The 27,230-nt window shown below is 42.5% G+C and overlaps 1 protein-coding gene across 4 annotated transcripts in view; it reads right to left on the bottom strand.

The window, feature by feature from the left end:
- Positions 1 to 27,230, bottom strand: part of EYA2 (EYA transcriptional coactivator and phosphatase 2) — an 85,998-nt gene that overhangs the window by 4,652 nt on the left and 54,116 nt on the right. For 3 of the 4 annotated variants that reach the window (XM_017733104.1, XM_017733116.1, XM_017733111.1), the window contains 9 exons: positions 24,580 to 24,647; positions 22,470 to 22,647; positions 20,720 to 20,847; positions 20,152 to 20,235; positions 8,766 to 8,855; positions 3,625 to 3,683; positions 2,681 to 2,841; positions 1,532 to 1,646; positions 829 to 950 (listed from right to left, as the gene is read on the bottom strand). In XM_017733104.1, coding sequence (XP_017588593.1) covers positions 829 to 950; positions 1,532 to 1,646; positions 2,681 to 2,841; positions 3,625 to 3,683; positions 8,766 to 8,855; positions 20,152 to 20,235; positions 20,720 to 20,847; positions 22,470 to 22,647; positions 24,580 to 24,647 — 1,005 coding nt within the window. Of the gene's footprint in view, positions 1 to 821; positions 951 to 1,531; positions 1,647 to 2,680; positions 2,842 to 3,624; positions 3,684 to 8,765; positions 8,856 to 20,151; positions 20,236 to 20,719; positions 20,848 to 22,469; positions 22,648 to 24,579; positions 24,648 to 27,230 lie in introns of all 4 variants that reach the window. The other variant, XR_001861641.1, reaches the window with a different exon arrangement.

Here is a 27,230-nt window from a genome sequence, read left to right as displayed (position 1 = left end):
TTCCCTAAGAAACAAAAGAGAAGATACATTTTTTTATCTGGACACACACCACAGGCAGAGCTAATATTCAGGTACAGGACCTGGAGTTATAACCTAATTGAATTGGATGCAACATTCTTTGCTTTCTTTTCAAACTGGAACCAAACTGGATCTTCTTCTGAGGCGGATCCTCTCCATCTCATGACAGTTACTAGCACTTGTTTTGTCAGCCAAGGACTTCCAAGTGCTGCTGTGAGCTTTGTGACTGTGATGCCCTGCTAAGACACCAGCTGGCAGACTGATGTGGCACTCATGGCATTCAGTTTCCAGAGCCCTCTTCTGTTCATTCTGGTTGCAGTAAAAACATGAAAAGGCAATCCTCAGAGGTTCAAACACACCAGAAAGAACAGAATACAAAAAAGCCCCAAGCCAACCCTATCAGTACTTATTACTCACAAACCTTCACAAAGCTCATTCAGCACACTTGACCCCTCTGCAAGAATAAGAGGATCCAAACAATGTTTCTGTAACAGGTCCAACCAGCCCTTCCTTCCAGCTGGGTGCAGCTGGACATCCCATGTGCAGTCAGTGCACCACAGGGTGGATATAGATCTCTATATCTGGCTCACTCCCCCATGGAGACACTTGACAAGTGTTTTTTAAATTTTTTTCCCTGCAGTCTGTACTAGGTTAAGTGTGGGAGTCAGGATGTGAATTAGACATCTCTAAGTACAGAGCTAAAAATAAAGCTCACTCATTGCTTGTTACAATCAGGTTGGATGGCTGTGCCTGACTTAGGGACAAAACTTCAGCCTGTCTTAGGTGAGACTTCAGTCAGTTTGCTCTTACCTGTTTTTGTTGCACTGTAAATGTTTTCAATGGGGAAGACAGTGCCCAGTCCATAGAGAAGCACTTTAGCCAGAGCTGGTATAAGCTGAGTTGTGGTGACCAACACATTCACACAGTTGGGCCTAGAAAACAGAAGTTATTAGAAATCTGAACTGAAAGATGGCAAGAAGCAAACCTTTCCTGCCACTGGAAGTTCCCGAGCCAATGGGGGATTTTTCAGCCAGAGGAAGATAATGTGAGTACCAGAGATGCCTTTTGATCAGCTCAGTAGAATGAAAAAAAACCAAACCAAACCAGCAGCAGTGATGTAGCCTTACTGCAAGCTTGCCAGGATCTATTTGGTGGGAATTTAAACACAATGGATTAATGTCCATACTGGGTTCTGTGAGTGAACGTGTTCAGGGACAGAAGGGCTCTTTCCTCCCCCTCCTCTTTTGTAAACCTACTCACATGCAAATGGTGCCATGGATGAGGAAGCCAAGGAAAGGCAAGGAAAGGACCGTTGTGCTTTTGCTCAGTTCATCATCCCAAGCTCACCCCAACCCTTGATAATTCAGCCTGGCAAACATGTGCAGACTGGCCTCCCACAGGCTTGGCCAGCAAAGTCCTGTAAATGTGTCTTGATTTGTTTAGAGGGGGAACACAAGGGAAGCAAAGGAGCTCCTGGATCAAACCCACAGGCAATTCTTTGAGCTGTTCTTACCGGGAATGTATCAAATTCAGCGCCTTCAGAGCATGTGTGAGCCAGAGATCAGTCAGCGCTTCCAGTTCTGCTCTCAACTGCAGCCAGGTTTCTCTCTTAGGAGCTCCTATTAAACCTGCAAGCAGGGAAAGTGTCCTTGCAGAAGCACAGAAAGGGAACTGCGTGGCTTTTGTAGGCACAATACCAAAGGGCACCTGCCTGTATTCTGAACTCTCACACTGCCCCTCTCTTGGTGGCCCTGGTGCCGCTGCCTCCCTTTGTCACTGCCAATGTCACTCCAAGGCTCTGCCCTGAGGTCCGTGAAGCCCAACAGCAGCACAATCCTCTGCTGCTGCAGCTCAGCTTCCTTCCCCTCTGGTGGAATGGTTCAGAGTCAAGCACACACTGTGGGAACTCCTTGGAACACCTTCCTTGGAGTGAGCATAAAGCTGGCATGGGAAGTGAGCAAGAGGATCGAAGAGCAGTGTGAAGTGGGCAGTGGCCTGGGCAGAGAGACATCTGAGGCCAGGATGGTTTTGTTTCCCCTGAAAAGCTGTGCCCCATTTCCAGAGCATGCCAGGTAGACTTGTCCTCCAACCAATAAATAAGTTGTGGTGATACTTTTTGAGTTTTGCTTCTTTCTTTTTTGAGTCAGAGGGCAACCTGCACTCATGTACTGAAAAGGAAGCTGAGAGTCTCTTGGAAGAACCGTCTGCAACTAGGGGAGATGAAGGAACCCAGGGAACCCTGATATCTGGTGGTATTGTTTTGGGGGAGTTAAAAACAAGTAGTTATAATACAAGAAAGCCTTCAAACAGAGATCAGACATGTTGTGTAGAAAAAAAGGAGCATATCCAGTTTTGAACTGTTTGCTTGCCTGCTAAACATTCTGGAAAATTGGAGAAGGTTGCTTTCCTGCCAAATAAATCACAAAATTAAGCCCCACACTTGGACTTGAGTCTTTTTCAAACCACTAAACCAGGTATTTCAGTGACTGCTGCAAATCCTGTACAGAACCACATTTCAGGGTGACTGCGGAGGAACTTGCTCAGCTCACTGTGAAGCACCCATATCATGAGGCTCCCTACAGCTCCTCCAGAGATGTCCCTAAAGGGTCTCCAGTTTTGGGAAGATGAAAGGCCTGCTGGTTGCCTGGCTACTGGCACTTACCCCCCACATTGTTTTTGTAGGTGTTGTACATCTCTTTCACCCGGCGGTAGCGGAACGCCAATTTCCTCATCCAGTCAACTCCCCCGTGAACCCCTGAGCCCAGACACAGGTTTGCACTGGCAGTGGAACTGTGGAAGCCATCCGCAGAGAAGTTATACGTGCTGGGAGAGGGAGGAGGGAAGGGGAGAGGTCAGTGTAATTACAGCCTGCACAGTGCCAGCAGGGAGGGGAAACGACTGAAAAGAAATGTGGAGACAAGTGGCAGCAGAGACACACAGAGGACACGCTGTACGGAACTGAAGTTCATCTTTAGCACAATTACCAGCACGGATCTAAAAAATGTTCTGTTCCTGCATCAATTTCTCACAATAATCATCCATAAAACCACAAATTGCAAAGCTCTATGTGAGTTCTGCACATTTCATTCTTGTCCCTTTACCGTGGCTCTGCAGGCAACACTTTGGGAAAAGCAGATGGAATTTTACAGAAGTAGTTTCTATGAACGTGATGACCCAACTTACACAGGTAATGGTAATGTTTGGTGCATTTTGGGTACAAGTTTCAACAAGGATCTGGCATGGCAAAGTCCAACTCCTCACTACAGATTGGACAGGGGGAAACCTTTCAGTCTGGTTTTGAAGCATTTTGGTGACAACTGTCTGGTCAAATCATATCAGAAACTGGTATGGTCTGACTGGAGTTCAAGCTAATTTAGATGTACTTCCCAGACTGGTTCAAAGCTCAGCATAGCCAGGGCCTGACAGAAGGCACAGGCACAATAACGTGAGAAAGTGAATTGTACTTGTGTGTACTTGATAAATGCAGACAGCATGGAGCCAGGAGGGGAGAGAGTGCAGGTTTGAGAAGCACTGACCAGCCTCCTGCTATTTCCAAATGGCTGGGGACTGCCTGTCCTGCAACTTCCAGCTTGGGAGATCTCATACCTTAGATCTTGGCCATTGTCATCTGATGATACATCATCTATGTGGATCTGGTCACAGTCCTGAGAAGCAGATGAAAAAAAATACAGTGGTGAGTAGATGTTGTGGAAAAAAAAAAAAATTGAAATCATATAATGCACAATTATTTTAAGTGTAATATTAAGGAGACAAAATCTTACATATTGCTAGTATTGTAGTCTAGCCAGTTAATTGTTAGCAACAAATATCATATAACACTGGCACAAAATATGAACAGAGAGTGTGTGTGTGAGATTCGCTGTTATCTAAGGGCACAACAGCTCTTGAATAACACACTAAGTGGAACTCCTTCCTATGCAGACAGGAGGGAGAGAGATGCTTGTGTTTTAGCCAGGAAAGCTGTGTTTTTTCTACTCTGTATGCATGATAAGGCAGAGACTTGGCAGCCTTTCCCCCTGTGAGAATACTGCTTTGGACAGGAGGTGTATGCCCAGATAATTACAGGGGGAGAAGATCTGTCCCAAGGAGATTTCCAGAGACGCCTGTCCTGCCGGTGTCTTCCCAGTTTGTTCTGAGAGGGCTGAGCTTCCTTTGATGTGCAGGGAAGCTGGGCTGAAGCACTGAAGGCAACACTCTTGCTCCCCCCCAGCCACAGACTGAGCTGAGGAATAATGTGTGTCAGTAATGAGGAAATCTGTGCACAGGAAATTTAACCAGAATATATACTTGGAGCTCAGCCTGCATGAAGTATGTGCTCCAGATCCTATCTTCCAAAATTCTTCATTGTTCGAATGGTGGAGGCCCTGCCTCAAAAATGTGAGAAATGTTATTCCTTTGGTTTCTTTCCCAGTCTCAGCATTAAGATTAGAAAGAGAAAAATCGGGAAGCTTCCCCCACCACCTTAACTCTCCTTTCTCCATGAGGCTTACAGGTGAGAACAGAATAGAAAGCCTGCAAGCTGATGAACACTATCTTTTGTTTTGGTTGATTTTGCAACAGAGTTTAAAAGCTGTGACACTTGGTACCACAGGCCTCTGAAGTCAGAACAACTGCAGCTAACCAAGGTGCAGTAATTCTTCACCACTTCGGTGTTCTGTAAACCACAGAATTTGCTTTACCTTCCTTTCACAATTATGAGTTTGATGAATTAAACTAGCCCCTTTCAAAAAATTAAAAAAAATTCTCCGAACAAGTAACCAAACTTGTTGTCAACGGCAGAACATGACAGATAGCTCTTGTCCATATTAATGAGATTTTCTGCAGCATTTAGGTAATTCTCAAAAAGACACACAATTGCGTCTTGTTCTCTTCTCATCAGCCCTCTTATCAACCTGTCACTGGAGTGTAGATTGCTGTACATAACTGGAGCCAAGCAGCAGAACAGCAGATCTCTGCTGGCATCTCTCTCTCTCCTCCAACCCCAGCATTTTGTAAGCCCCCCTCCCAGTAGCTGTTGTGAACCACGCTGGGGTAATACAGATACAGCCCACTCCACTTCAGCTGTATGATGCGGGGCATGAAGTCAGGGGAAAGGCATTTGTGGAGGGATCTGTTTTTCTCATTTGTGAATGGATTGTTCTGTACCCTGAAGTGTGACAACAGTAGCTATCACATTTCTAACTTAATAAAATACCCTGACACTGGGTGAGACGCTACCTCATAGCGCCGGCTGCGCCTCTCGTGTTACGGGGGAACTCGGGGAGCTGGCTGCAGCCACAGCGTGCACCACGTTTTACCACTCGGTTACAAGACTAATTTTTCATTCTTACAGAATCTCCTTGAAGTCTCAGTGAGTGGGGAATCAAAGCAGGATATCTCGGCTGCTGAAAAGGAGGAGGCTGTTCGAATGGCAGGAAGGCTGTGATGGGGACACGGCCCAGGTTTCACATCTGCTGATGTTTAAGCTGCTACTCTGGGATCTCAGGGTGGATGATGTGTGGCACACACAGCCTATACTTCAGTCCAATGTGTACGACCTCAGCCAGCCCTTGCAGCTCTGGGCACTGATCTGGTTTTACTCTTGGGTATCTCTGGGTGCTACACAACCTGCCTCCAGGTGGGACCAGCCACATTTAAAGGCGCCTGAGCTGTTTTAAACGGCACTTCTGGCTTGGAGAAAGCCTCTGCTGCCTCCTTGTGAAATACAGGGCTCCTGAGGAGCTCCATCTGTTACCCCTCACATTCCCTCTGAGTACTCTCAAGGTATGTCTCAAGCAGGTATGAAAACAACTTACAAATGCACACATAATCTACTTGTGGATCAGGACTGTGCTAGAGATTTTTAAACATCTCATGGATTCACTGATCAATGGAGCTTGCATCCCTCATTAGGTGGGGGTTAACAGCTCCTCCAGGGATGTCTCTGAAAGGCAGCCACTTGTAAACACACTAATCCCCTTGTTTGTTAATTCCTCATCCCCTTGTCAGTCCTCCTGTCCTTAATAACTGTTTTCCAGAGAGCCAGACAATAATATCTCCAGAGGGGCTGGGGGTGGAAGGTGCTACTCCTTAGCCAGCATTGTACTGTGAACAAAAGGCATCTGGGAAAAAAATCACAACCGGAAAGCCCAGAGTTTGTATTTTAACTTCACTGTGATTTGTAACCTTGAGTAAGTTCTTTTCTCCCCGATTTCCCTAAAAAAGGGAGCAGAGAGGGAGAATGCCTCCTGTCAGGTGAATATTTGCTGATAGGCTCTGCAGCATGATCAGAGCCCTCTGTGCACACCACCTTGCATGGCTCACGCTTGTGGACTGCAGGGATTTCACCTAAGAGTTAACTTGCTGACAGAGAATCCCTATCTGTAAAAAGACTACAATTTTTTATTAGGAGTCTAAGACTTCTCCAGACACCCACCTGCCCTGGGGACCAGTGATCAGCCTCCTTGCATACAACTACCCTGAGGTTTGGGGTGAATCAGCTGGAACTCGGCCTGTCCACTGGACTGCAGCACTAAGGGAAGATGGGTTGAAGCAGGATGGATGTGAACAGATCCATCTGAATGGATCTTTTGGTTCACCTCTGCACACATCCATGATTTCTACTCCCGAGCATAGCCAAAATGCATTCAGCTAATGCATCCAGGAAACAATTACCTGAATCCCTTCTGGGTAGACCCTAGGAAAAGATAAAGCCCTGGCTAACCAGAGTTTCAGAATATTTTTTTTTTGGACAGAAAAAAAAGGAGCGTTCCAGTTCAGAAATGTTTTGCAGTGTTTAGCATCATCTGGTAAGAGAACTCTTGCTTTGGTTTCAAATGGGCAACTCTCCCACTGCTGTCTCAGCTACAGCCTCTCAAACTCTGCCCCAGCACAAAAGATGGTCAGAAATGGTTTCTGCCCTGTGCAGTTTTAGCTCATTTTGTCTTGTACAGGCCAGCATAGCACCACATGATGGTGCTAATGTATATGGTAATGCTTGTGGGCCTACAACTGAATCTGTTTCTGTGCTGTGTTTTACAAATTCTTTTGTCCATTTTTAAGGATGTCATTCACTGCATTTTTTTAAGCCGAATACTCAGTGATGTACGATCCTTAAATCCCACTCTGTGAATACACAAAGGTGACTTTTATTTACCATTCTAAATGAAGGAATAGGGTGGGTAACTCTGGATGCCTCTGCTGCTTCAAATTCTTCCAAACTGACATGGCTTTTTTGGAAAGTAAAATTCTGTAAGGCACATTTACTTTCCTTGACTTCTCCATCATCCCTCAATTTTTCACTGAAAAACCTCAGCTAAAACCAAACCACCGATGCCCAGAGCTGTTACTGACTGACAAATGTGCACAATCTGATGAAGGCCAGACAATTTGCTGCTTCATTTAAAGTTTTAGAGCAGTAAGTGAAAAAAGGAGAAAACTTATTTTAAAACTGGTAATTCTTGCAAAAGTCTAGAAAGGCAGAGGGGTTTTAGAGGGTCACTTTGTGCAGGACATGGAGTTTTGCTGCATCACATATTGAGATGTGATGGGTGAAAGGTGAAGGTTCTGTAGTAAATATTATCACTACTGGAATAGTGCCCTGGGCTCCCAAAGATGAGCTCTCTTCTTTTTTTCCCCCTAAGAGAAAGATTTTTTACTTTGTACTTTCTGTGCCCTCACCACAAACTCCCTCTCTGAAAGAAGTTGAAAGAAGAAAAATCTGTCAGTTCAGGTGCTTGTCTTTGAAAGGAAATAAAAATTCTCAGCAAGTGAAACCTCAAGACTGCAAGGAGCCAGGTGGCAGGAAAGGTTGTACCTCCCCTGACACAGGGGACCACAGTGCAATTAAGCACTGAAGGAACCAGAAATTCCCGCTGAACTCCTCAGGCACAGAAAAAGTTCTCTGCTTTCATCTGGCACAGAAACAAATTCTTCCTTTTTCAAGTGAAGGGAAAAAAAAAAAAAAAAAAGCCCACAGAAGTCTGCCCAGCAATGCCAGGTTTGGTTTTTTTTTCCTCCAAATGCCTCCAAGCAGTGTTTTGATTCCAAGGTGCCCACAGCACAAACCCCACCTTGCTCACTCTGTACATGATCCATTCAGACTGTGTGTTCTGACTGCAAATGCCAACAGATTTTCATCATTGCTGTACAGCTGTTTCTCAGCTGCTGACAGCATTCTGCCAGCATCACTTTGCCTGCATTTTACCACATACTCAAAAGGATTTTTGCTTTGTGTAAGAGATAGCCAGGTCTAACCATGTCACCAGCAGGAAAAATTTCTTCCTCTTGGTCTGTTACACGGAAACTCTCATAGTTTCATCCTGCAGTATTCCTGAGCTTGAGCAGACCTCCTGCTCTGTCTGTGTGTACAACAGAGCTTCCTCAAGAACAGAGACCATTTTCAAAACCTCTGCTTTGGCTCATAGCTAATTGATGCCTGCCCCCATAGGATCTATGCTAATTTAGCTTAATAAAATTATTGAATAGCAAATATCTGGAGAAGCAGCAGCAATGTCCTCATTATTACATTTAGTAAACCTGCAAGAGGCCATCATTGTTAACTGCATATTTAGAAAGAAACTCCTGAACAGAATGGAGCTGTCAAAAGGATGCTTCCAATAAACCACCTATGGTCCATTTCTTCGGGGTCAAAAATAAAAAGTTTCTGGGCCAAAACCCCCCGAGTTTGTAGACCACATGCAAATGATTAGAGAGAAAGATGTTAAATACAATAAGCAGCTACATACCTCCAGGTCATTAAAGAACAGATGTGTATCTGCAAGGTTGAAGATCATTTCTTCCATCATGAGACCTATCCTCACAGATGTTGTGGTGTCCTGTTGGGGGAAAATCAGGTTTTTTCCATTCACTTTGATTTTCTCTTTTGGGGATAGGCATGTGGGGTGGGAGACCTTAGACCAAACACAGGATCTACACATTCCTATTTCTTAAGATACATTTATTAAAGTACTTCCCAAGTGTATTTTAACATTGACATGACTTTCCCATCCTTTCTTTTGCTCTCCTAGATAAAGCAATTCTGTTCTTTGAAGGATGTCTGTGACTCACTCTGACCACTAACAGCCCACACACTTCAGATGATATAAAGATCCTTTAAACACCTGAAACTATGTAAGAATTGCTTCAGTAGGTTAGACAAAAATTGATTTCCAATACTACCATTAGTGAGTGGTTTGGGGGTAGTTACCAGCAATAGGGCACACAGAGGGTGATTCTTTCCTGACCTGTCCTTCAAATCAGCAATTCCATTCCCACTGAAGCTGTCTACTTATTTACCAACATCAGCAGAGTTAAAACAGCCCCATCCTACCATGCAAACCCAATTATAACATGACAAAACCTTTGACTATTGCTGCTCAGGACAGCAGGCTTGCCGAGCCTCAACTGCAGTCCCAATGGCAGTTACACCCAAATAACTACATTGCTAAAAAATACAAACAAAATAAAATTTTTTAAAAAAGAAAAAAAAAAGGCAAGATAAGACACAACACATGGAAGTTCATACTGCCTCCTGAAAGGGAAGGACGTGATGCAGAAGCTCTGGCTGCCTGCAGCATTTTCAAACCATGCTTTTTTAACGACTGAATGTGAAGATGCACGTGCTGGCAGCTCTAAAATATCTTCTACACCTTCTGAAGCACATGTGAACTTTCTCACACCCAGATACTGCTCCTGCCAACATCAGTGACAAAATCTTTAGTGAATTCCCCTGGAGAAGGATGATGCTACCTGCAGCTCTACTTAGGTGTCTTTGGTTAATTCATCCTAGAAAATTAATGTTTTTCCCAGCTGACACACCACAATGGCCTGTGAAAGGGCTGTCACTTCATTGCCTCACCAAGTCAGCAAGTCAACCATCCCTTCTGACCCCAAACAAGTGAAACAAACTTCTTCCTAAATCCACAGCAAGAGCACAGGAACACACTGATGCAGACAAAGTTATGAGCAGTACATTTTCTTATTCATTAAATACTTCAAAAACACAAGCTAAAATTATCTGTATTTAATTTGATAAACAGTCATAGCTCAAAAACATTGTGCCTGTTCAAACTGAACAACAACAGACAACTTGGAAAAAGCCCATATTCCCACAACAGAATTTTTTTTGTTGTTAGTTCATCTTCAATAGGTCAGGGATCTCTCATCTTGATGTGTAAATCTGCCTTGCTTTAGCATGGGGTGTGACTTCAGTAGAGGAACACCACCCACTTAAGCATAATCTCTACTCTAATTTCCTGCAGATTTCTGTGGAGTCCTGTTATTGTGTGACAGAACAGTAATGAATTGACTGAGGAGCTCTAACAGGGAGCACAATGTTGGGAGGGTGAGTACATCTCAATCAACCTTTGTGGCAGACGCTGTTGACATGGATGGTGTACTACACACTAAGCTAATTATTATACATTCTTAGTGAAGTTCTCTTCAATTAGAGCAGAATGGCTGTGGTTTTAGCCATGTGTGTGACTCACAAGCACTGTGCCCATTACAGAGAAGCTCTGTCACTCATGTTTAAACACACTTGTTGCTGTCCCACAAACAAGGGCCCTGTCTCTGGGCAAAAAGTAAAAACTTCAACAGACTAGCCTTGAACATCTCTCATTTTAAGCCCCAAACCTGCTCCCCTGATGAGGCACAGGGACACAGGCCTAATCAGGGCATTTGACTGTGGCCCCATAGGAACAGCACTGAATCAAATTTTACTACCCAGGTGTAGTTACACGGGGGAACTGTTTTGAAGAAAATACGCTGCTAGGAAGAAATTATTTTGTAAAAGAGTTTTTAATGAAGCAATTTATTTTTATACATTTCAAGGATCATTAGCTTTTAAAACTCTTCCAGGAAATCTCATTGGTTGCTATCTGTCATTTATCCTCTAAGTTTCATTTTAGCCTTATTGGTATTAATCACTAATGGGGAGTAGGAAACATTTCCACAGTGTATGAAGTTACCTTCTCTTTAACTAAATAATATGTAAACCAAACTGCAGATGAGTGGGGGGGGGGAAAAAAATCATTCTCTTGAGATACAGAACATGATGGAATGAAAACAAAACAGAAAAATGCACTTTACCACCCAGAGAGGAAGTTGTTTGGGGAAATGATTTGGCATCACTGCTTCCACAGTATGGACATTTCCTCCACAGCAAGGCACACTTCCAAGTCTTAAAGAGGCTGATGAAGTTATAAGGCCAACCAGCACTCCCAGTATGACAGAGGTGTCTAGAGGCACGAGGCCAGGACTCCTCCAGCAGTTATTTATTTGCATTACTGTAGCATCTAGAAGCACTAGTGCCAGACTTGAACCCCTCTGTGCCAGAGGCTGTACCCACCCTGAGGAAAGACACAGTTGCTACAGCTGTCAATTCAAGTAGGAATAAACAGGAAAATCAGGCTGACAGAAAAGCACCAAAATGAGATCAGTATATCCAAATTCTCTGCACAGTGTGTAAGTAATTGGAAAGAGGATTATGACATTTGTTTGAAGATGTTGATGGAGTGCTCTTCCTAGGCACAGAAATCCTGTGCCACTAAAGGACATCTCTGTGCTGCCAGTGGTGCCCTGGTGGACTGTTAGTGCCTGTGCTGGAGCAGTGTGAGCTCAGCAGAGCAATGTAAAGTTACCAGGGATCCCTGCTAATGTCCTTCTGCAGGAAAAGTATGCCCAGGAGCCCTGGGAACAAGCTTCCTGACTAACAGAGCCAGCCAATGCTTCCTGATGCGTGTGAAGCCCAAGGACCACAGACAGCCTGAAATCAAATCTCCTCCAGGAACCACTTTTTACAGTGAAAACAGATTAATCTAAAAACTCAACCCTCACTGCTTGTTTAGTAACTTTAGAAGAGCGAGGTCCTCCCTCTGCTAACCTACGAGTCATGCTTTCACAAACAAGGACAATGAGAGGCAGGGGGAGAAAACAGGCAATAAACTCCTTTTGTAAATAAAACTTCCAGCAGCATGGTGTATCCCCACATGCCTCACCTCTGCCATGCTCTATTGGTGGAGTTTCCTTCAGGGTCAAAATTAAACAGCCCCACAAATTACTTTTAGTGCAAACCTCTGGTGCTGAGACCAAGCATTCCTGATCCTCCTATGCACAGCCTGAACAGCTTCTTCCAATGGCTGTGGGAGACAAGCATCAGGAGCGAAGTGATCATTCTAAATTATTCATTCCTGAATACAACCTTCTCAACACACCCTTCACTGCCACTTTTAAAGAACAGGAGTCACAGCTTCAGAGTTGCCCATTTCTCCTTAGGGCATACCTTGAGAGAACTGAGAGGTAAAAACCCCCCATTCCCTACTACTCCTTCATAAACAACAAGGGATCAAAACATACAAACATACAGAGAGTTAGGTAAGTCATTTCTCAACAATTTTCATCAGAAATGTGTTCCCTAAAGAGCATCCTTGCTCATCTTGTCTCTGCTGTTTCTGTCACCCCTGTGACTTTCAGCTAAGGCCTGATGGGTACTGCCTGCTGCTGGCAATGGCCACACCTTGTGAGCAAGGTCACTTCCACTGTAAGTGAAGCACTGACAACTCCCAGCTCCATATCCACTTGCTACTTTTGCTGCCTGATCAGCACAAAGTCCTGCTAGAGGAAAACATGGGCAGCAGAAGCCTGTGGAACATGCTGTAAAGGAAGACAAAAGCATCCATTCAGCAAGAAGCACATTTTCTTTCATATCCCAAGCTCACATATTTGCTGCCAGTGTTGCTTTTAGTTTGGCCACTTGCATGCACTGTTTCTAACCCCTGAACTAGCTCTCTACATTTGAAGTGAACTGTGTTCTAAAAATTACAATTTGAGTTCAATTATGTCCTCCTAGTTAATAACACCTTGCCTTTAAATAAGATTAATTTCTGTTTTAGTTTTCATTTTTAACCTTCATTTCAAGTAATAATATGACAGAAGATTGCTAAAAGGAGCTTGTTGAACAGCCTTCAGTTTGTCTTAAAGACAATTTCCATGAAAACTGGAGGAGAGCAAAGAACAAATATTTCCCTATGACAGCAGTGGGAGGGTAGCTCTGCTCACACCACATGAAACTCCCACTACTCTGTATTTTAGCAGAGCAAAGGGAACGCAGAATGTGCATGCACACCCAAATTAGCTTTAGGCTACCAAATGTGGGCACAAATTGCTGTCAGGATGTTGCAACACGCACAGTGCTGGGTCCTAGACCCTCTTCCAGGAGCTGACGTGCACAGAAGCCTTCACTGCTGTACCTTCACTGCTACAGGTACTGGCTCTACCTCCACAGAAGCCCTTGTGCATTGAGTCACACTCAAACTGCCCCACCAGCATCCTCCCCAAAGGCTCTGCACTAAAACCACCTTCCCACAGATCTGCTGGAACACGGAGATTGATTTTTCATACACTGCTTACACTTGCCCCAGAATACGCATTAAAAGGACATGTATTTGTTAACACCTGGAACTAATCCAAGCTGCATGTCCACAGCCAGCTCTCCCTTCCTGCACACTGTAATTTTGAAAGGAAGAGGGAAGCAGACTTATCTCTGGCAATCTCTCAAGTCCTAGTCACTCATGCCTCCAATCCTGGATCCAAAGCCCTCTCCAAGCCTCTGCCTTGCAGGTACCCTGTTCAGACTTGCAGGCCATTAGCAAAGGGGCAGAGCTGGCTCCTTTGAGACAGATAACAAATCTGCTTGTTGTCTGACTCTGCTTCTCTTTAGCAACGTGACAATTAACTCGACATTCAAATTGTTAGGGCAAAGTCCCTCTGAGCGTGGATCTTGGATTCAGACACCATCACCTCCCTTAAAAACCCTACCAGCATAAAGCCCTAGTATTTAAAACTAATCAGTCCTTTTAAATCCCTGCCAAATACCTATTTATGCCGTGAGCAAATAATTACTTTTCTACAAGGAAGAAAGTATTAATTAAGAGTATTCTTCAGACTCCTATTCTATAGGGTTTATCTGCCACAGGTGTCAGCCAGAGGTGAGAGACGGATTAGTATACAATCAAGGGCCTTCCAAGTTAAATCTCCTCCTTGTGGTTATCTGTTAATAACAAAGTTGTCACCAAAAGAAAGAATTTAATAGTTTTAATTGGGTTTAATTACTTGGAAACGCCTGGAAAATGGACCAGCTTGGTTGTAGCATAAAAAAAAAAAAATCAAAAAAATCAAAGACACAAATACCAGGGCCACATGTTTGAACAAAAAAAGTCTGTGAGAATAACGTAACATTTTATACCTTGATCAAAATTTGAGACATGAACAAAACTTTCCCATAATAATGGGAAATTACCCATGTATACAAGTTCTAGTTCAAGTAAATCCATGTCTTTTTCAGGAAGAAACCACATTTCACTCCTTTACTAACTACACCTAAGTAGCTTAGCTTGCAATTTTATCTCTTTAACAACACAGGCTACAACCAGACTGAGCCTTTCAGAGCTTTCCCAGGGAGAGTGGGTATTTGTGAGAAAAGTTGTTTAAAGTAACGAAAGTAGTTAGGAGCTAAAAGCCATTTTCAGAAGTGACTTACTTAAGGGACTACACTTCGGGCTTTTTTGAAAAGGATCATCCCTTTTCAAACAGAACCTCTCAGTTTCTCAGGGTCCAAACTTTTTCCCACCAAAATAAAGACACTGTTTACCTAAACATTGATACATCCAGGTTTATTAGACAATCTACTGAATTTAAATGAACAGTGTCAACAGACAGCACAGTGTGACCTTGTGAGAAGTCCATGATAGATGGAGAGCAAATGTAACTGAATCCCTTTTCTTCAGGTAACTTTTCATATTCACCCTTACTGTGATTTAAGGGGTACTTCAAAGTATTCTTACTGGGTACTGAAGGACTCCTTTTACTGTCATGTGTCTCTTCACATAGGGCTGGAAACTATTCTAATAAGCAAATGGGCACACAGGCCACTAAATCCTCACATTTAAGGGCACACCGAGGTTGAAAAGGCCCTCCTCCCTCTCCAAAGGAACTATGCTTAGGGACAGGCAGCAAAGACCACACTAACTGATCCAGTGTCTGAACCCATCAAGTCTGAAGTGGATTCCAGTCCTGTGGGAATACTGTACTTAAATACAGGTTAAAAGCTGGGTCATGATGCTTGAGGATAAATGGGAATTATTTTCATTTAGTAATACAAAAGGTTCATGACCAAAAACCTACAAATAATTTCTTTTTACTATTCATGGCATGCATTTCAGAAAAGGGAGTGGAATTTAAACCAAATTAATCTTCATTTCCTTCCCCTCAACACAGGAAAGTCACTGTATTTCTATATGAAAGCCCTTGATAGCCCTGTGAAAAATACCCAACTTCTGGAAAGCTTGGTGGAAACACATCATGGAGTGTAATCCTCAGCACAATGACATATTTTGCACACGCAGCTGCCTAAAACAAGCCATGTCCCTTTGGTTTTTCAAACCTTTCCCCTTGAAGTTGCAGCCCTGATTCAGCCATACTGTAAAGCAGGTTCCCTTTCCTCAAGCTTGTTTAACAACCCAGCATCGTTTCTGATATGTATTTTATGTCAAAAATAATCCTTTAATAGTTCCAAAATGCCGCATGTGCACTTTGCTCAGAACCACCCCTGCTCTCCTAAGCTCCAGTACAAGAGGTTACATCTACAGGAGCTCAGAGCATCTCCTGTGCCCACCTCCAACCTGCTGGGGCATCTGGTTTTGCTGTTCCTGCTGCTGCTTCTCATCAAGCAGTACAGATGATAAACACAGATGTTTGCTCCCGAAATACACATTTGAAACAATCAAATGGCTGGAATTATTTACTCCCTTCTCTCCCATAATGAACTAAATAATTGATATAGCAGCATGTCTAAAGTAACAGACTTCTTTATTACCTGCAGTGATTGAATGCTTTTTTAATTTAACTTAAAAAGGCATTAAACACAAGGTTTAGCCTCCAGTGGGTAAAAAAATCTCCAACTTCCTCAGAAAATCCTTTCCAAATTGTATTCATCTTGACTTAATCCATGATCTACTGAGTGAATTAGGCTCTATTTGTTTTCAAAATCTATTTTATGGAGTTCCAAGGACTGTGTTTTCCTTAGGAAGGGCTTACTCTGCCTTTCTGACCAGGATGCCTGCTAGCAGCCCTCAGCACAGGCCTCTGCAGGTTTTTAATGTCCCAAGGTGCCCCACACATATGACTAACAAAATGTAAATAAACACAGCTGAGGCAGTAAGAAATTGGAAGGTTTTCTCATTAAAGAAATAAAATAAACAGATGTCCTTAAGCACTTTGGCTCATGTTTGTCAAAGGAATGGAAAACTCTCAGATGTTTGAACAGCAGTCCTGATATAAGGCCACATCTCAAGCGAGAGGAGAAGAAAAAAAGCGATGCCCTGGCACTTAGAATTAACTAATAGTTCTCAAGGGAGGCCGCTTTTGATTTGAACCTTAGCAACTTCTACAAATAGTTTTTAACAGCCGAGCAATAAAATGGGGTTTTATTCCTTCTCAGTTTGTAAAGTAGTAAAGGACAGACCCGGCCATTAGGAGCATGAATCACCAGCAGATTTGATTAAATCCCCATGGTGTTTCAATCAGGTCCTGGCTTTAGGGTCCTGTGAGAGAACAAAGCAGGGAAAAGCACAAGCTACTTGAAGCATTCAGTGAAAGCAGGGAAGGGGAAAAAAAAAGAAATTAGAAAATCAAACCTAGGATTTTACAAGGATCTCGAGTAGAGCCAAGGAGGAACTTTTCAATGACTTTTTTTTTTAAATTGGAAATTATAATTCATTTAAAGGAAAACTTTTTATAAGAACACGTAACAGCCAGCAAAACTTTTGAGGAATAAAGCTTCTTAGATCCACAACATCATTTCTGGTGAGAACAAGACAGTGCAGTTCACAGCCAGCATACAGCAGCTATAACATTTGTTTCAATACTAGAAAATCATATTTATGTCCTGTCCTCAACAGGGTCAAGCAGAAACTTTTGCTACTCTGTCCTGAGGTCCCGCTATCATTGGTGGACCCTCTCCTAGGTCACTGCAAGTCTCTCATCAGAGGGGCAAAGCCCATGTCTGCACACGCTGGAAACCTGAGTGCCTCACCCACACCTGTCTGCTTACAACTCGAGTAAACCTCATGCTGCCACTTCTGAAACACAAAAGCATTAAAAAACCATGGCTGTCACAGAAAACTCTACTTCAAAGAAGTAACTATGGGTCACACTGCAAGGCCTCACTGAATGCAGAGTGGCTGCTCCAGGAAAAGCAACCACACATTCCCAGCTCCCAGGGACACAGAGTAACACAGGGGATCTAAACACCTTTCACTTAAAGTTAACCAACATCTAGAGCATGACTTTGCGTGACTCTGATTTAAAACTGGGACATAATGTGCTTTGTAATTTTTTGCAGAATATTTTTTCTTAATTTGAGCTAATTCCAAATGCTGAACAATCTCAATAATTGTATGATTCTTACAGGGAATTTTATAGATCTGAACTCCCAGATATCAGCAGACATTGTCAAAGTTCTGATAAAGATCCAATGCAATTCAAGGATTCAGACAGTCCTATGTGTTCAAATCTCTAAGTCCAGACTAAAATAAAATCCGTCATTTGATTCCAGGATTTTGGAGTATCTTGCATGTAAAGATGAATTTTACCTCCAGGTTCTACTTTACTCACAAGTCATTTGGACACTACAATCCCAAGAAGTGATGCAACACAGAACAAGAATACACATCCTTGGAACAATACAAAATACTGAGAAAAGGTATTGGCTTCACAGAGCTCCCTCAAGGTAGAGAAAACAACACACCCAGTGCTCCCTTTCTTGATACCAGTCCTTTGAAAACATGCACTGAAGCATTAACCATTAACAACATGACTTTTTTGTGAGTTCTTTCTCCTCTTTTTTTTTCCCCCCTCACTTTTTGGACAGCTCCCTGTTGCTGCCATCACCAAGGAAGGGGCAACACACACAACCACTTGCAATTAAGTAGCTTAAGAACACAGGAGTTTAGACCCAAACCTCTGAAGCTGTAGTTGGTGTTCCTCCTCCCATCCTTCAAGAAAAATCACCCCAGAAAGAGGTGTTATTCTTCAGCTTGAACAACTTTACAGACTAATTCTTTGAGCACCTGCAGCTCCACCAGTGCAACAGACAGGATGATACTGGGACATAAATGTTGGCCAAGAGAACGGCCAAGATCACATAAACTGACACCTTTTCTGAAGGAAGACACAGTGAACCAAGATCTCCATGTATGAGATTTAATTATAAGCATATGCATGTCTAATTACAGGCATGTGAATCTTTCATGGAGAATTTTGGGTTTGGTACTCAATTTACTTTGAGGTTAACACTTCCTATGCTATTGAAGTAAGATTCTGAAACTCTTAACCTCTGGCTGCTTCACTTGTACTTGATAGTTTTGAATTGTGCTCCTATTTTAACAGTTCCCAGGACAGCCTCTCTGAGTGTGCTGTATTTCCCTCCTGGTTTAAGGTCTGTTCCACAGCCCACCAAAGCCTCTAGTTGTCTTTGGATCAAGCCACTAGCCTATAATACTTTTATAACACAACCATTTCCCTTATAGCAGAGTCCTGAGGAATTTAATACTGATGAAACAAATGAAGGACTGCAAAGAAAAAAGTCCTTCTAGAGAAGTTTCTCAAGGAACCTGTTGTAATTTCATAGAAAAAGTGATTCATTCTTTCAAAAAAATACTCCTGTTTATATCATTCTCTAAATTAGTATAAAGGAGACAGCCAACAGAAGCCCCCACACAGCAGGTTCCAACTCTACACCCCCTAAATATGTGCAGGAGGCATCAGGTGAAGGCATCTGCTTCAGAGGTTCTGTACTAGGATAAAGTCAGCCCTTTAAGGGAATTCTCCACATAAATACAGCAGCCCCTACCCAAGGCTAAGTTTGACCACAGAACAGATCTGCACAGCCTAAGTTTGTTTCCTGATCCTGCCTAATTCTTTGTGGGGTTTGTAGGCAGTAGGTTTGAGCTCACACACGTACGCCTCGTGCATTATGTTCTCTGGGAAAAGTAACCACTTCAATTCCCTTGTACAACAGGGGTCTGAATAAATCCCTGCCTGGAAACACGTGCTTGGTTTTCAGAGGGTGCTGTTAGAAGTGTTAGCAGCATTCCAAGTGCTGCAGTAGACTTCCACACCACAAACACCATTTTATATCCTTATAACTGTGCACATCTAACAGTGAACAATAAATCTATCTTACTAATTACACATTCAGCTTGTTATAACCATCGTAAAAAAGTACAGCTGGTAAAGCCATGAAATGATGTCAAATCATATTTCTGCCTTCTGGAGAGAAGCTGGGTTATTTTCCAGTCTCCTGATGAAGCTGAGTGCTCAAAGCCATGTGTGGAAACAGCTGCCCACTAGGTCATCCACCTTTAATTAGGTAATGAGATTGTCTTTTTTTCTACCCCCTTAAAAGTGTTTGACATTCTGTAATTCAAAGTGACTTAGGTGTTTATCATAAAAAGCTGCCTCTGGAAGAAATTGAAGCACATGGTACTAAATCCAAAAGCCAGTGTTTTCTCCTTAGCAGCCAAGTTCAGGCTGTTCAGCCACAGACAGCTACCTAAAAAAATGAAATTGCCTGTATTTCAAAGAGGGTATCTAAAGTATGGTTAGCTAGATATGCTTCTGAAACCCCATTAGGAATGTGAGCTTCAGCAGCTCTGTGGGAAGCACAGCCAGTTCTTCATGGCAACCTGGACTGATGAACACAAAACCTCTCTTAAAAAATTGTCTGAGATTCATAAGAAAACTCTGGTCTAACAAAAGAAGTGTTAGCTCATTCAGGCTGGAGTTAATGCTGTCTGGCTGCTGGATGCTCTTTCTTGCAGAAGACAGACACTGGAAGAACATCCCAGCAAGCAGCAGCTGAAGCTTTGGGAAAACAAGGGGCTACTTGCAACATGAAAGGGAGGAAAATGAAATTTTCACATGTTTGGAGGAAATACTGCAGGACACATTTATACAAATATGTCTGAATAAAAGGGGCAGCATCTGTTTGAAAAGCTGTCTCATTAGCTGCCCCCACAGTTCCCGACGCAATTTGGCTGGACAAGCAGTAATGCTAAAAAAATTAAATTTTACCTTCCCATATCTGGATGCAAAGGTTCCCGTGAGTAAGGAGTGAAAAATAATTATCGTCTCATCCAAATCCCACACAAACACACGCTGTGATGACAGATGGGGTGGAAAAAAGAAATATAGTTACATATTAAGCAACTGCAAGAACAGGTTCAGTCAGGAAATATGTCCTCTTGGACTAGAGATTTTTAAGATCTCAAGCCATTTGGAGCACTGACTGTGGATGTTTTGTGAAAACAGGCAAAATGAAACATCAGGAATTTTGGAACTATGTGTGTGCTGGCCATCCCAAGACCCTGCTCTCCTAACAACCACAGAAATCCCTCACTGCCTGTCAAGTCAGGGGAACAAGACATCAGACTTACAAAAAGCCCAAAGGGAAAAAAAAAAGGGTACATATGAAGAATAGCTTGAGATGTTGATAACACAGAAATTGAGCAATTGTTTTGACTACTCGTGTCTGCAGGTTCCAGTTGTATTACTAATTCTGTTCTGTCTCTGGGATTTGCTAACACAGGCAACTGTTCATCTTTGCTGGATTTACCAAAGGAATATAAATTAAAGTTATTACCTCAATCTCACTGTCAGCAGTAGGGGAAGGATCGTTGCTTCTTTTTGACCGGGCTCGTACCTTGCCATCTGACCCTCTGTGATGTCTCTCTGTCTCTATATCTTTTGCTGGTGTTGTTGAATATTCCCCTATTCGGAAAAAGAAATCCCATTGTAAACTTAAATTTTGCATTGTGTCATTGTAATTAGAGCACGAAATCTTTTCTTGAAAAGCAACAGAAACACTGTGAAAACACCGTGAGAAAATCTTACTCTTTTCACATTAATAGCTATCAGTGTTAGAGAAATAAGTTTTAAATCCTAAGATTTCTTAAAACAATTTCAAAAAATCACCAAAATCGCATATATAACATTTTAAAAAGGACATGTCACTTCAAAAAACCTTACCAAAATTTTCATTGAAAAGAAAAAACTTTTGGAATTTTACTCCCTCCCATTCTTTTCAAAGACAGAAATTAGAAAGGCAATAGAAACAGAATCCAAGACCAATTACACTTCTGAAACTTTAAAAAATTCTTTCTGTTTTTTTTAAATTTGATGAATGTTCATGATTAAAAATACACTTTCGACTTTTATTTAAAAATACAGAACTAACCTGTTGAGCCTTACCCCATTTCTGAGAGGATAGTATTTTAGAAATAACTGAGATGAGACAGTTAAAAGTAAACTTCCCACGTATAAAGTATCTGTTTTGATTGGCTTGAGTTTCATAGACCTGTCTGGGTTTCACTTACCTTAGATTACAAATCCTTTTCAAACACATTTTTCTTTACACCTTGCTAAGTTGTGGCCTCTGCAACTCCCTAGAATAACCATACTCTTCTTCAGAGAAGCTGGGATTGTGCTTAACAAGCCTTTTTGAAATCATCCTTTCTCAAAAAGGCTGAGATAAGATCTAAGGAACAGAAAATCCTCCAACTGCTTTTAGAGCAGTCTGCGATCACTTCTTTTTAAAAAACAATACTAGTTTATTTTTCTTTTCGAGCAACCACAGATGTTCAGATTTGTTTGGTAAGTCAGCAGACCTTCAGTGGGTGTGTACTGTGATCATCCACAAATTGTGTGGTGTTTTATATAAATGTTACTGCTCACCAATGAAAACTAGTAGGGAAGTGATATCTGAAGATTGCTCTTGAACAGGACACTGGGGGATAATCCACCAGTAATTCCATAAACTACTTAGCTTTAAAACTTTAAAAATTAAGCATTCAAAGAGAGGCCACAAATTTTGAAGCTTTTTTTTTCCTGTGGAATTCATCTTGAACTTTCAATTTAGACACACAGTTCGTGTAGATTTTTTAGAGAGGGACTTTTTCTTGATGTACTTGTTTATGAATGCACACATTAAATGTTGTTGTAAGAGGTGAATACAATCCTTGACAGACATATGGGCTAAAAAGTCATCAGACACTGAGGAAACAGAATTTTTCAGAGCATGGCTGTTTGTTTCACTGCTACCCATGTCAGCCCTCAGTACTGATCTGGGGTTGGCATGACATTGTCCTATCCATCTGTACTACCTTAGAGGAGATCAAACCCCATATACTCAGAAAAACAACATAGGATGGTTTTAGAGACCTTGGATATTCCAATCTCTTCCCAAACCCCTGTGTAAGAACCGTTAAGTGCTAGAAAATCTGACCTATCCATGTAAATAGATATTTTTAAAAAAACCCCAACAAGAAGGTTGTAGTGTTTATGTCTCCAGATGGCTGAGGCTGCCAGCCTGGGAACACATGAGCTGCACCTACCAGAGAGTGATTCTGTGCTCTGGCTGGTGATGTTGTGGGAAGACTCCTGCAGGGAGTAGGTGGAGGTGGGGATGGCCGAGGGGCTGATGCTGTTTGCAGACACGTACGGGGGGTTGTAGGAGGAGCTGTAATACTGCGAGTACTGGCTCTGGGGGAAGCTGGGATACGATGAATATTCCTTGGAGGAAAGAAAAGAAACATCTAACTCACATGTACCTGGTTTTATCTTACAAACAAGTAAGCCACCACAAAAGCAGGGTTACTTGTGCATGCAGCAAGTCATGGCTCAGGAATACTTCACTAAAGAACTGCATTTCATTCACTTATGACATTACATTTCTGCTTCTCCCAAATATACTCCTATTTTATTATGACTGACTGACCAACAAGAGGTCAGAAATCTGGCAAATTCTGATTTTTTTATAGGATTTTAGTTATCAGTGCTGACACATTTTGTATTACAGAGTTTAACAATTTTATGTAAGTAGAGCAGCTTTCTGAAAAAGGCCATGATGGAACACACAATCTTTGTAAACAACAAAATACCTAAGAAATTGCAAGAACAGAATGAATAGCTGTGTGAGGGAAGGAGCAAAACTGGCTGCATTTTTCCATGATCAGCAACATTTTCTGATCAGCTGTTAGGCTAAACAAATGAAAAGAAAGTAGCAATTTTTTTGCAGCAATGCTCACAACAAAGTCTGCCCAACTATCTCACAATAAATAAATCCCTGAGTGATCTTCCCTACCTTCAGAAAAATGAACTAAAAATACGAGGTGCAAGTGACCTTGGGGAGCTGAGGTATCACAAAACTCTTTGTCTTGATTTTAAGGCTCCCAAAGGAACCCTATACCATTATCCTTGTATGTTTTGTGGGTTTACTGTGAAAAGCAGGACACTGGAAAACATTATAAAACATATCTCTGAAAGCATAAAAGATTTTATTTGTTTTTTTGTTTTAAGTGCAAATCCTGTCCTTGTCCACTGATTTGCTTTTCCAGATAGAGAACTGTGTTCATGCTCTGGGCATTGTCTTTCAGCAGAAGGCTTCTATTTCCTCAGAAATTATAATTAGTCTCTGGTATTAAATAAAATTAAATAATAAATAGTCTTTCGAAAGACTAAAAGCACTTTCCTCCTTAACAGCTTACATCTTTGTCTGTGACAGCTATTTCATTAACTTTCAGTCACCAGGGAGCTCTCAAGAACAAAGACTCAAATTGTCATAAGAACAATTAGACTGTAAAAGAAATGAGATAATTTCACTGTTTTCTCCTTCAGAATATTACAAAATAATGAAAAAAGCCCAACTTTTCCCCCTTTTTAGGTATCCTCCATATGTCAAATGCACTTCTACCAGCGAATGCTGATGTTTGAAGCCCAAACTGAAGCAACAAAGAAATTGCCCACTGTTGTCATTAAAAATACAAGTCAACAATCACCCCACAAAGAAGGAACTGAAATTATTGGCCAACCAGAGTGCATTTTCTGGGACAGTGTACTCATTTGTTTGGTCCACACACGAAGAGCCATTTGCTACTGAGAAACATCTGCCTCGTGTGTATGCGCCTGCTGTTTATTTATACACACACTTCTATCAAGGTATCTGAGGCATGGAGCCCATGGACAGGTGTGTTCCTAAAGAGGGAAGTGCACAGACAGCTCAGATGCCTCCATATCCACCAGGGCCTGCCAATGCCTCTTTCAGATTGTTCACATTTATTTCACAGTGCCAAGGCAGCAGACGACAGGATTCTAGAGGCCATCCCCCCTGGAGAGGATGCACAACATATCTGGGAGTTGTGAGATGGCAGAAGAATGATGAAACTCTTGGCACTGCTACAGCAGCAAGTCCAAGACTGCCAGGGCACCCTCCTCCTGGAAGGACTGCACTCTGTGTGTGTGTACTAAGACACATCTTAAAATTAATCAAGATGTCTTAAGTCCAGCAAACAGACCCACAGAGCAGAGCAGAATGGTGCTCACCAAAACACAAAGCAATACCTTCCTCAAATATATGTGAACACTAAAATAATCTCTCTGATCTATAAATCTTCCAGTTGTTCAAAATAAGTGACAAGGTTGCCAATAACAGATGCTGAACCATACCTGATGCACAGCACTGAATCCTGCAGAATTTGTCAGGCCATTGGCTCCCTGGTAAATCCCTGTTGTGCCTAAGGGAAAGAATATCACACTCATAAGGTAACACCAGCAATCAAAATAACAGGGTATATTAATATGAATAATTTCCAACACGAAGTAAAGTACCAGCTCACCAGAAAAAAGTATGGTACAAATCTGAGGCTGTAAAGACTGTGGGCTGTTACTGGGGCTTACTGACTGAAAGGCATTCATTACATAAACTAAAACATTGCTTACTGGGCTGGGAAACACAGCTGGAACAAAAGGATTCAGCCTAGATTTAAAACTCAGTTACTTCTTTTTACAATAAGTAATGGAATAGTATTTTTTATCTTCTCTTCCTGTAGGAAAACCCCTCAGATTACATACACATCCTCCCACATGTGCTGTTTCACGCATGGGTATCCTGGCATCTGTCCTCATTGATCAGGTACCCAGGAATTTTCAGAAGAAAAACTTGTTCCCTGGTGTTGATGTTCCCAGTGTGGGAATAATATTGTTGAGATTTCTGGGACAGCAAGGAGCAAAAATATTTCTTCATCCTGGGATATCAGAAGGAGAAAGGATGGACGTGGTTCTGTCCCAAGCAAAGCAGCTGATGTTCAGCCAGGCTTCCTCAGCTGGAGGAAGTACTACCACAAAGATTTTGTTTGGAGAAGTAAATGTTCAGATAAGATCTGCAGGAATGGTCTGTCTTTGCTTCCCATCAGGGCAGCGGCAGCAGAGCTGTAAGATCTCATCCCCTCCCAAGTTCTAGCCTTGATTTAATCCCACTCTATGCTGGTCTTGATGTCAGTATTTTTCATTTCACATGGTATGTGAAAGGTATGATTTTGGTGCTGCCTGGCTGCACTGGGCTCATCTTGGCTTCATTCTGTCACCTCAGTGTGCCATCGGACTGAGCCCTCCTCTGGCCTTGAGCCTTTTCTTCTCATATGGCTTCTCACCACGTGAATTACTTTGAGCGGTGCTGTTTTAACCATATGACACTCTGCATGCCTTCATGTGGCAACCATTCTCCAAAGTTGCACTTGCTTGTTTTTATTTTAGGACACCAGATTAGCTGGGGAATGGACAGCTGAACAAACTCCACTCTGCCAAGTGCAGCTACAAAGCACATGCACTGAGAAATAAATCTCAAGCCAAAAAGAAACAAGAGAGAGGACTCTGCCCTCCAGAACTAATTTGCTGCCACATGTGGTCTTTAAAAAGAAAATAGCAGAGAGGAGGAAAACAGAGTGCAGGTGACTGCCAGGTACCTGGAGGCCTGGGTGTCCCCAAGGCCCAGAATGTGCTGGCTGGGAGCTGAGCCAGTGCAGGTGGGCTCAGCTGATGCCTCCTCCTGGCATTCATGCCTTGGAGGCAGCTCTGGGTGCAGAGTGTCCAGTCCCTCCTGCTTCCAGCAACCCATATGGGGAGACTGCCCAGAGCAGCATCCCAAAGACAGCAACACATTCAGCCCTTGGCATTTCCCCACTTCCCACCCATGACAGGCTTCTGCAGGTTTTCCAAAAGTCACAGGTATGCAGCAGTATGAATATATTCCTGTGGTAACAGCACTTCTCACCACTGTGAAGGAGAGTAATAGAGCCCCAGTGCTTACAGGCAAAAACAACTTTCACAGAAGACAAAACAGCTCTTGTACACCAGAGCTCAAAACAATACAGGGGGGAATTTTTGATTTTCCTAAACTGTCATTTAGAAACAATCCATCATCCTTTATTAAAGCTGTCAAGAGGGGGATGAGTTACCTCAAGGGACTCACGCTTTATGCGTAAATTGTGATGAGAACATGTTTATTGCTGTGCTACCTGCACATGATACTGCAGCTTCCTGGTTTCCAAACAGTCAGAGTGAGAGAGAAAAGGAGAGATGTGCACAGCTGGATTAAACTTACTCAGAACTTTGTACCAGCTGTGAAGAGCGAGTGTGCCATGCACACAGAGGGCAGGTAAGGGAGCAGGGAGAAGAGGGCAGGAACTTAGGGATGAGAGGATGGGGAATGACTCGTGCTCCACAGCTTCCCACAGTGCACTGTGACTGGACCCAGTGTGGTGGATTTTACACTGTGGTTTTGTGGAATATATTTTTGCCACTTTAGCTGAGCTGCCCAAGTTCAGGTGTCCCTACGGTCCACTGCAGGCTGGCTCCCTCTGCCCAGCAGATTTTCCAAAGGAAGGACAGATTTTTTGCCTACATACTTAAGTATTTGTGAGAGTGCTTTAGATATTCCTTATAAACTGAAGTTCAGCCTAGCAACCCAGGTTTTTCTCTTCTTCTGGCTCCTGTCATTGTATCCTGACCGAGGAGGACTATCATCTCAGCATTGTTTTTCTAAACTGAGATCAAACACAACCCTTTTTCTTGCCCTCCAGCAGTGCATTCAGAGATTTGAACCCCCCTACCCGAGGTACACCTTGAGAGCTGCTAAGCTCAGCATGTCTTGGCAGCTCAGTGTTACAGCAGAATAATTACAGATAAGGACACTGGGGACAACCAAACACTTGGAATTTCTTCCCAACTGAACAAGGATGAAAAACTGGGAGGAAAAAAAAAAATCAATTATCTGCATGGAAAAGAAAGTTCTTAAAGATTCAGGTTCAGTAGTATTTTTC

Source organism: Corvus brachyrhynchos, unplaced genomic scaffold (assembly GCF_000691975.1).
Source record: "Corvus brachyrhynchos isolate BGI_N302 unplaced genomic scaffold, ASM69197v1 scaffold10, whole genome shotgun sequence".
In the NCBI taxonomy this organism is placed as follows: Eukaryota; Metazoa; Chordata; class Aves; order Passeriformes; family Corvidae; genus Corvus; species Corvus brachyrhynchos.
Note: the sequence above shows the minus strand (reverse complement) of the source record. Positions and strands in the feature narration are given on the sequence as shown.